Source organism: Haliaeetus leucocephalus, unplaced genomic scaffold, assembly GCF_000737465.1.
Source record: "Haliaeetus leucocephalus isolate CR32 unplaced genomic scaffold, Haliaeetus_leucocephalus-4.0 Scaffold228, whole genome shotgun sequence".
In the NCBI taxonomy this organism is placed as follows: Eukaryota; Metazoa; Chordata; class Aves; order Accipitriformes; family Accipitridae; genus Haliaeetus; species Haliaeetus leucocephalus.
The window spans coordinates 13,663,177-13,674,073 of NW_010972664.1; the positions used below are offsets into that span (position 1 = coordinate 13,663,177).

At 40.7% G+C, this 10,897-nt stretch overlaps 1 protein-coding gene across 4 annotated transcripts in view; it reads right to left on the minus strand.

Annotated features, from left to right (window-relative positions):
- The window catches only part of BBX (bobby sox homolog (Drosophila)), a 143,195-nt gene extending 132,462 nt beyond the window's left edge, over positions 1 to 10,733 (minus strand). For 3 of the 4 annotated variants that reach the window (XM_010567321.1, XM_010567320.1, XM_010567318.1), the window contains exon 1: positions 535 to 579. In XM_010567321.1, coding sequence (XP_010565623.1) covers positions 535 to 559 — 25 coding nt within the window. In that variant the 5' untranslated portion in view covers positions 560 to 579. Of the gene's footprint in view, positions 1 to 534; positions 580 to 10,117; positions 10,191 to 10,652 lie in introns of those variants that run through there. The other variant, XM_010567319.1, reaches the window with a different exon arrangement.
- Positions 10,734 to 10,897: the final 164 nt, after the last annotated feature.

A 10,897-nucleotide genomic window follows, 5' to 3' on the forward strand; every position in this document is an offset into this window, starting at 1 on the left:
AATTTTTTTTAACGTTAAGTACATATCTTTGTAAACAGACAGGTATCTGTTGATCTGTATCAGCTAGAAGCTACAGAGGGGGTCTAGGTCCCACAAATAAAAGGTTAATACGGCCACAGTGTCACCTAGTGAGCTAGTCTGCATTCCTTGATGGCAGAAGATACTGCCCAAGGCATCTGTTATTACAAATAGAAACTTCAGATAATGGATAGTGAAGTCGTCTGAGAAAATATATTCAGCTTAACAGAAACAGATACAATTACAAATGAATCCTTTCTGAACAAAGAAATCAGATCCAAATTTTAATCAGATGTTATTGATGCTAAATGTATTTTAACAAAAAATACCTAATTATAAATTACTTTTCAATTATGACAAGCCAATGTTAAATTCTACTATAATATTATATAACTCAATTTATATTAAATTAAAATAAATTGCAAATGTTTGATGTGAAAACTGTAAACAAAGTTCAAATACTGAACAGGTAAGTCTTCATTGAAGGACCAAGAACAAGGTTTAGAACTAAGTTACCTGAAAGCAGTAACTTCCACTGCATTTGCAGAGAAAATGTATTTGATCCATAAGTCACTTAGTGGAGTTTGGTGCAAAGTTGAGAAACTAACTGGGAATTGAAAAAGTAAGACCACTTGTTCTCCTCCTCATCTGAGAAAGCAAAGCAGAGAAGTTTGAGTTTTACTAGTTCTAAAAGCTTGCGTTCGGTTACAGTAGAATTGGTTACCTTATTAGAGATAATATTTTACTTATATTGTAAGTGCAAACTCTATTTGCATTAACTTGTGTGTACATGTGTGCTCGTGCATGAGTGTGGCTTTATTAAATAGGACATTTTTAAAGGCCACCATTTAAAAAAAAGCACAATTTGTCATGTCCTAAATCAAAACTTTCTTAACAGCTGCCATCTAAATAAATGCATGTAAGTCAGGTAATTACTTAGAAAGTGTGCAGGCATACAGTGCATCCTCTGAACTAACAAAAAAGTAGTGCCAAATGTAGTGTAAAGGCTATATTTAGCAACATATTTTAACGGTCGTCTACCAATAGAGATTGCTTCTGAGAAAACAAATACAGAAATACCAAAGCAAAATGAGATTAAAAGCACAAATTTAAACCAAGTGTTTACTGACCAAAACCATGATTTAAATCAGTTCAGTAGGTGTAACGGGAATGTCAAGGCAGCAGACACGTACAGAGGGGCTCACAAGGGCCAGGAATACGAGGTGTAAAAACCTCCCTGCTTTCACTGTGCCTGCCCCCACTCCCTCCTTCAGCCCAGCTCAATCTCTGCAAAGCCTGTTAGCGCTCCACAAAACACCATCCCCCACTCGCAAAGATTTTTTTCTCTAGAATCCTCGAATAAGAACACGTGCTGTCCTCACTGAAGACCTGCACTGTGCCCTTCTCTCCTGAGACCGACTGCATGGGGATGTCTGCGATGACTGCCTCACCTCCCGTTTTGATGTCTCTCTTTCTGTCTCCATAAGTGAAGAGTAACAGTAAACTTCAAATGCAGCCCTGCGAGTCCATCCAGGAAAGCAAAACTGCACACAGAAACTAGATCACCCGTGGCACAGAAACCAGCAGGACAATTCTTAGACAAAACAGTATCTGTCCAGTTTTCTCAGGTGCTTCCCTCCCCGCACTCCAGCATCCTCTCGCTTGCTTCGGCCCCATCACCTCACAGCGCAGCAAAACAGAAAGCTCAACAGGGACATCCTCGAGAGTCCACTTCACTATCTAAATAAATAATCCGTTTCCTCTAGACGTGTCTCTCAGGAGGGCAGGATCTTCCTTCGCTGATTAAAAACCAGGAAGACTTCGCAGGCATGCAGGCCCAAAGCTTTGTTTGGAGCTCCCACCTGAACTACAGGCCACCCCTGAGTAACAGCAAACTAAGCGGAGATTTCAAAACCTGCAACTAAACATCCAGATCCCTTCGACAGCCTCCTCCAAAGGAAACTGACGCTCCAAACTGTGGTGAGGGCCCTCACAGTGTGAGGTTTTGCCTGGATCACTTTTCACCACAGACTTTATTTACCTTCTGCTGCTTCTGGTACACAATGCTGAGGTGAGACAGATGAGCATGAGCAAGCACATACAAGAGATGCAAGGAAAATGCTGAGTTACTACCAAGGGAAACACTTAAAAGATAATTTTCTCCTCACACGCACAAGGGCAATTCTCCCTCATATTAATGGGAAATGGAGACATTCAACCAACCGTTACACTTAGCCATCCGTAATTTACTTCCCTTGTTTAAGGTTTTCTATCCTAGGAAATAAAGTTTAAAACTTCCTCCCCTTGCTCTAGTTCTGACACTTGTGCTCTTTATTTAATCCAACAGTTTTAAAAGAATGGCACTGGAGCTTGTGCTCATGTTTTCAGCAACGGAACCCATTTTTAATCAATAGAACAGAGGAAGTAAATTGTGAATAGTTACTTGCATTAATGTATTTGCTACCAGTTTTGTCATTCTTCATTTTGCAGACACCAAACTTCCCCCTATAAACACCTCTGTTTCTCCAAAAGCAGCTGGAAATTAATGATGCTATTTTTATTTTCTTATTAATTTGTATGCCATAGCTCTGTAATCAGTGCTGGATCATGCTGCAATTTTGCGTACTTGTTTCAAAATATATTATGAGCACTTGATGACTGATGTTTAACACAATGTATGAAAGAGTATCTTAAACAAATTAGAGGGAATAAATACAAATAAAGACACTTTACTTAAGCAAGAAAAAAAATTACAGACATATTCCAACAAGAGGTAAACCCTGAAACTCACAAGTTTGTGACACAGAGCACTCACTGATTAGAACTGAGCCAGGCAGGAAGTTTGCACTATTCAATGTGAAATCTGGGTACAAAGAAACTTTTTGCAAAGAGAAAGAACATCTGAAGCGAGACTTACCAATCAAATGGAGGCAATAATGCTACTTCCTTCCAAATCCATCATCTCCAACCATTGATTTTCAGAACATCAGAATGTTTTCTTTGCCTAGCCATAGAACCAACTTGGGAAGCAAACATACTTGAACAAAATGGCATACATGCCAAAAGATGTATCATCTACCAAACGGCATTCTCACACTTCATGCTCTTCTACCCTCTTCTTATTTATGGGAACTCTGCGTATTTCAGCAATGCCTCTGTTCCCAGCTCCTCCTGCATTGCTCATCATCAGGTCAGGGACTGTCTATAAGCTTGTGCACTGATAACTCAGTACAACAGGTGCATGACCCTGGCAGGACTAAATGCACATCAATAATTGAGAATAATGTGAAATCTGCAGCTTTCCTGAAGAATTACAGGCCGCCAGCAACTTCGGGCAGCAGATCCGTGAAGGGGTGCACATTGCTGATGCAGCTCTGGTTCTGGCTTTTTGTTCAAGAATCCAATTGCACAGTTGTAGCTGCAGGATGGAGCTCTTCAGTAGTTAGGACAAGATACATTGATGTCTCTGTACTTTACCCCGTAAGGAAAATAAAATAAAATCAGCATGATGTGGCTCACTGTAGAATTGCTATTGCTCAAAGACCAGTTGTGGAAAGCAAATCAAACATGGCCAACCACAAAAGTGCCTTTTACATCAACCTGGCAAAAAAAGAGTGACTTCCTCTCAACTTTCACAGACGGATTTTAATGCAGAACATCACAACGTTTCAGCTCCACTTACTTTTGTGGAATTACTTCACACTGAAGAGGCTAAAAGATAAGAAATCAAGTTCTCCCTCACTCCTTGCATTCTGTCCCAAGTTTTTCTTTATCCAGCTTCCTCTCCAAATCTCTTGTGATGTCGTTCTCTTAAATATTGCTTTGACAACCACAAAATAACGCGTCCTCTCACATACACAAACAAAAACCTAGGATTATTTGCTTCATAAAAGAACACACAGGCTGAAGAGTGAAGACTTAGTATTCTGCAGCAAGAGACATAATCCTAACTATTACCGTGTGACATGCTTTCCCCACTCCCATTGCTGGATAACTCCTGATTGTGTAGGACATGGGTGCAAACAAGAAACAAAAACCCCAAAAACAACAAGAAAGAGACAGACAACTTCTGATGAGGCGTATGTTTAAAAGTCCTTACACAGCTGGCAGAAAAAGTATACTGGGGAAAGAACTGAAAGGTAAGGGTTCAAAGCCATTAACCCAACAGCATTAAAGTACTGCCTGGCACACTCGGCAGCACGGTGTAGTCACCAATACGTGACCCAGCCCACCAGAGACCCAGGACCAGGTCTAAGCTTTCCTCACTTGAGCTCTCACCAGCAGTACCAAGGAGCAGGCCTTTCATGAGCGCGCTCAGCCCTGCCACAGGGAACTCCGCGTTTCGGAAGAGCAGGATGAAGCCCCTCCTGAGAGCGCGGACAACAGAAGAAATCTTCCTGCTGCTACAACTACGTAAGAGGGGAGTAACCCCACAGCCGGGCACGCAGTTAGTGTGGTTTCACAATGCCTCAAAGCCGACTCCTCAACAATTTGCTATATACATATTGCCTTTCAGAAATAAACAAAAACACCACCCCCCCCCAAACAAAAATCACCAAATAGGCAGAAGGAAGACACACCTTCCCACTTCCCCTCAGCAAGGGAAGGTGTAGACAGGACTTGTTAATAAGCTTCTTGTCAAGAGAGCTTCCACTTGAATTAAGTTCCATAGATCCCATGTTGTGCAAGTCCACTCAATTATTCTTCTTTCCTGAATGAGGCTCTTTGTGACACCAAGGGTCGATAAAATGCTGTTTCTTATTTTCAGCAATTGGTACGTTTTATAAAAATCTCTTATATGGAAACACCCACGTGGAAGATTTCTGACAATAAAAATTCCATGCTTCCTAAGCAACTGATTTTCTTCGTGTAGTCTCATAAAATCCTGTTAACTTTCCTTCCCCTCGCTAAAAATTGGAATTTTGTTGTACTAGCTTTATTTGTACGCAGATATGCCTGAAGCTAGTTTATTTTCACATGCTGAATTGTCCATGCTCATAAGGACTTGCTATTACATTATGCATTTGTGTGCTATAAAGGAAAAGGCATGAACGCAGGAATGTGTCAAAACCATGCTTTTCCTCTTTGTTGATTCATCTTTTATGTAATCAAATTTATAAATATTAAAAATAATAAAATGCTGCTATCATTGTGAGAATACTACAATTAGGTCTATGCTTAGGCATTAAGTAAAGTATGCTCTCCTCCTCAAATACAACTCCTATTTTAAAATCAAAGTCAACCCATATGCTCAGGAACAAAACACTAGTAATCAGCATATCTGAAAATCTTACAGGATGAAATATGTTTAGCAGGTTTAGAAATAGAAGTTCAATTAGTAAGTTACCCTATTTATGACAATACTCCTAGAGCATCAAAGTAACTGCTTCTGTCGATTCCATGTTTCATAAGAAAGTTGTGATTTCGCATTAGATTACGAATATGAAAAATAATTTAATTGTAAAGAACTATTTCAGACCAACGTGTATTTTTAAAACTTTGCTACAAAAAACAGTATCTTCATAAAATTAATACAAGGAAGTTAGTATAATAAATAGTGTAACATACACAGCAGCTTAAATACCACGTTTAGTGGCAAAAACTATAAGTATCCTCCTACTTTAGACTCACCTGTCAATAAATATAAGTGAATTGAAAGTCAGTACCTTCACACTATTCTGAAGGTGTTTGGGGGTTTTTTTGGTTTGGTTTGTGTTTTGTTTATTTTTTTTTTTAAGTAGCATTATGAATGAAAGTTAAGTATTAGCAAAAGATGCTCACCTGGCACAGAATTCAGTGAGACTACTCACATGTCAAGACAGTTACCTACCAGGAAGTCTTCAGAGTGGTAGCATACACCAAGGGAAAGGACACAAAACTAAGGAGTCAGATGCAGATTTCATTCCATTCCCCGCTAATGCTAACCTGCTAAGTGACTGCAGGCAAGCCTACGCTCCTTCACTGCTTTGTATCTCAGATGCCTAAAACAGGGATAAAAATGATGGTTCCTTGTTTTGAGGTGTGTGATTACAGTATGACTTATGTACTTCGCCAGACAGGACATAAGCACACGAATAAGACAATGCCTACAACTGCCAGTTATTAATAATATCACTATTATTGAGAGAGTAACGTGATTTTTTTTTTTTCCTTTTCTAAGTAATGCAGTCGAACAGCAGCCCATGAAGCCACTCTTAAAGTTACTGTAATTCTTATGCTGATTCAGGTCTCACCCCTTCTGAAACTGTCAAGGTTGACAGCTGTAGGAGTCTTTTGTAAAATTCCCAGGTCCACTAGTAACAGGCTCACCAAATTGCTCTTGGACAGAAACACTGTATCCTCACTGATCTTAAAAAAATAAAAATAAAATAATAAAAAGGAAGTAAATCCTAATAATCATTTGACATAAAACAGAATGAAAAAGCTTCTCACAATGATACACCAGGTAAGGGGGAAACATGGTAGAAGGAAAAGCATTAAAGTTAATACTACGGAAGTCAGAAATTTGACTTTTCCCCGTTTCTTCTCAAGAATATTTTGAAATACATACAACTGTTATTTCAATTCAGCTTTAGAAACTCCTAATAAAAGAAAAACATAAATTAAGGTTAAAGTAAGGTAAAACACTACTTTAGGAAAAAAAAAAAACCAACTTAACTCACTCTGGAAAACTGCTCCAATATAGGGGTACCATATGATTTAGTGATACAGTGAAGTATCATTAGTCTCCATTTGCAGGTGGCCAAGGGACATGTGGCTGTGCTTCCAGGAATAAACTCTGACCCTGGAAACCACCAGCGGGGCCATGGCAGTGCCACTGACTCCACCGGCGGCTGCGGCAGGCCACCCCTGTGGCAGTGCACGGGAAGTCCAACTTGGGTCCAAAATTTGGAAAGCAGCCTCTGGTTTTGACTGCGTCACTTGTCAGAGCTCACAGAGACAGCCTGTGGCACACCCAGAAATTAAAATCAGAGCTTCATTTCAGTTCCAACTGCAATTTACAATACCTGCCTCCGCCAACGAGCCACCTTCAGATAAAGGGAGGCCTGAACACTACATGTGCCACGGACCGTCGAACGAGAGGCAGTGTTTCACCGCCCGGGTGCCCAGATTTCACTGCAAGTGCATTTACAACCTTCACACTACAGCAGAGCCTTGCACACCGCAGGTGTCATCTACCTTACCGGCACTTTCCCCACCGCCACATGCTCTGGAAAAGTAACTCTCCCCAGCTCCCTGGGTCAAAACTTCCTTTCTTCATACCACTCTGCTACCAGCTCTATGCCAGAAGACCGCCCTGTCTAACACCACGTTGACTGAACTTCAGAGTCGTTGCGCATCCTCAGCCCGCAGACCACGAGCGGCAGCAACCTGGAATAACTTTAAGCTCTGAATGTGAGCAATTGTATCAGTGAATTTAACAAGACTTGTCATCTGCTTAAAGATATTCACATGCTTACAGGATCGCAAGCCCTGGAACCACTAATTTACGAACAAAGTGTGTTAAGATCATTCTGGATGAAAAGGAAAAATGTTACCTATGAAATAACTGCATGATTGCCTCTGATATTTTATGTGGAAAACTGACATTTAATATCTTTAATTATTCACACAGCAACTATGACAGAGAAAGGTTTTTCTCCTTGAACAGGAAAATAAACATGGACAAATTCCTCTCACCATCACTCCTACACTCCTTTCCTAAATAAACCTCCTGCTGAAACCAATGGAAGTTTTGAAGGCGATGGGTTTACGGCAAGCAGCCCCCAAAAAACTCAAAAGCATCGAGGGCAAGCTTCTTAAATATTCCAAGTTTACCTCGACACAGAAACCAGTTACGTTTCTGCTAAATTATGCATCTGCTTGAAATGGTTTATCAGCTTGCTGTGCCAAGAGGGGCAGTAGTATGCAACAAACTTTTGAGACCGTGGGCCAATTTTTGAAGCATTCACAAGGCCCCTTGCTAAGCATCTCACCCCCTTATAGCTTGTGACACACAAGCACTCCACCCTGCGCTTGTTAACCAAGACCAGAACCCAGGTGTCTCTCCTGTATGTCAAGACTGAATTACCAAACTCAATTCACAAACAGTTACTTTACTGAGAACTGTATAATAAAAGAAATCTTTGCTTTTACCAAAATAAAAGCTCTCTAAAGCAAATGGAAGTTTCTGGTCATGGACAAATCTAACAAAATCTCTATTCTCCCCTTAACTAGGCACATTATTTTTATTACCTTTTTTTAAGCTAAGAGGAAATTTATTTCTCTGCTTTCTCTACAGCTTCTATTATGCCTTTTTCTTCAAAAAGATACCCTGCCCTTCTTTTCTTTGTAATTTGTTCACACCAGTTCAACATCAGGCAAGACCTACATTTAGCACTATGCACAAAATTGAGGTCCATTCCTCTTAAAGCAGTGGGCAGATTATGATCACCACTTCATTTCTAGGATCAAAATTCCATGCATCCAAAAGACTTCACCACATAAAATCAAAACCAGATAATGACTGAAGATACTACCTGAAGCAAGGTCCCTGAGCTATTCTTGTTCGGTACCCTTTACTATTACTCCAAATAAAGAAAAAGTCCTTGACACTTGCAGCACTCTGAACTGACTCTTACCTGAAAACACAGAAAATTAAGTTCAGAAACCAGTGCATTTGTATTTGGCTCTGAACAACAGTTTGAAGCCTATCTGCCATTTTTTTAATTTCCCAATGTGTTTTTACTTTGTAAAAATTTTTGCACCAATTAGTCTACACAGAACACAATCCTTGTCAGTAACGCTATAAAACTGAAAGCAATATTATCCTATGCAACCAGTCTGTCAAAGAATTTCAGTAACTTAATTTGGCGTTTATACTCTCAGACCTACACATACCAACCTCACTGCCCACAAAATCCGAAAACTGAAATTTGGGTGTCATTCTACAGGAACTGGAAAACAGGCAGAATCCTCCCTTCAAACTATCTCCCCACAGTGGCGATCCCAGCCTCAAGACTAGCTTTGTGGTCATAATATCACACCAGAACAGCTGCTCCCAAACAGCCCCCTTCAAGCCAGCGTGTTTGGGACCATCACTTATCCTATATCTGCTATACACTGCCTGGAAAAGGTCAAGAGAATGTTATTAATCATTCACATTTAAGAGTACTAAGCTTACCCCAAATACATGTCTTGTCTTGTTTTTAATTATGTACACAATAGTACCATGAAACAAATATTACCTCCCACTTCCCCATTTTGGGCCAAATGCAGTTCAGTGCCACCATGGGTGACCGTATGAGAAGCGCTCCAAGTGCCAGTCATTTTATGTCATCTACACACATGACCCCAGAAATTTAGAGCCTCTTCTTTAAACTACCACTTCAGCTTAAAAGATGTCAAACCCTTCAAAAGGTGTCAAAACTTTTCCCAGAACACAGGTTAAAAAAAAAAAAGTCTGTGTACCTGAAAGCTTAGGAATACTAGTAAATTAGTCACTAAGATTCATCTCTCAAATTGATAGGTACCTGCATTAATCAATGCCAAAAGAAAAAACACAGAAAGAGCATGGATGGAATTCTAATTAGCTCTCCGTGTTAAAACCGAAACAACTCATGTTGCAGTAGTATTACAGTTCTGCTAAACTTCTCACTGATTCTTGACCTCCAGAGATTTCTAATTACCTATTCTGTTTATATTTTCATATTCTTCCTGCCACTGAATTTTAAAAGGACTTCACATTCCCATTAAGTTTTCGACCTGTGTGCTGCACTTTGCATATTCTAATGTTACTTCGCGTTAAAACTTTTGCTCAAAGTCAATCGGCTGGTTATCTTTACAAAAACAAGGTTTAAGAAAAAGAAAACGAGAAAAAAGAAAAGAAGTGAAGAGAGATCCGAATATGCACAGTCTTTTAATTCTCAGGTTATTAAGACCCACCCCTACATACAAACTTTGTAATCTAGCAGTTGCTATGAGCACCTGGAGAAGACACGTTTTCTGCAGCACTAAAACCTGAATTAGCATCTTCCATGTAAAAAGTGGCAGCGTGAGGACCTCTACCTTGTCAACGAAAACCCAATTCTTTTTCCGTGTGTACAGTTTACATACTTACCCAGGAAGGCAAATGGAAATTACAGACAGACGAAGATGAAGCTGTCTCAAAGCCTTTGTCATGTGATAGTGACCTATAAAGTATCAAATAAAGGCATATCATCAGCACACCATGATTTTACAATATTGCAACTCACCACAACGCCAACAAGAGGCGAGATCCCAAAACTTGAAACTTGCTTCCTCCTCACCCCCACCCCAGATAAGTTGTCATTAAAACAAGATGACAGTCGCAGGAAATCGTAAGGAGCAAACAAAAGATGCACCGTGTCTTTAAAGGGCATTAGGATTGGGCAAACAGAGCAAATCATCTGAGTGTGCATCAGCAGGGTGGGTTATTTTTCCTCCGTGTCCCTCGTACACACGGATGCACGTTTGTGCGCGCACACAGGCACACATACGTACAGGCAGGGATGCATCACGTAATTATTTACAGGCACACACGGAGAGACACGCACGCATTATCAAAATAAAAGGCAGAAAGTTGACCCCCATCTGCAAGGAGGCATACATAACAATAACCCACGGGAACTTACACGAGTGAGCGATCAATCCCCGCGCGTGGACACGCCAAACGACGCAAAATTAACACCAAGAATAAGCCGCCAGGCTGCAGGTAGGAGATCCACCCGGGGAGACAAGACAGACAGACAGAGAGGGACGGACGGACGGACGGACGGAAGGCTGCAACACCGTAACACAGTTTCAGGTAATGCCCGCTGCCCCCGCGGCGGAGCCCAGCCGAGCCGGCCCGAGTCCGGCGACCGCCCAGCCAGCCCCT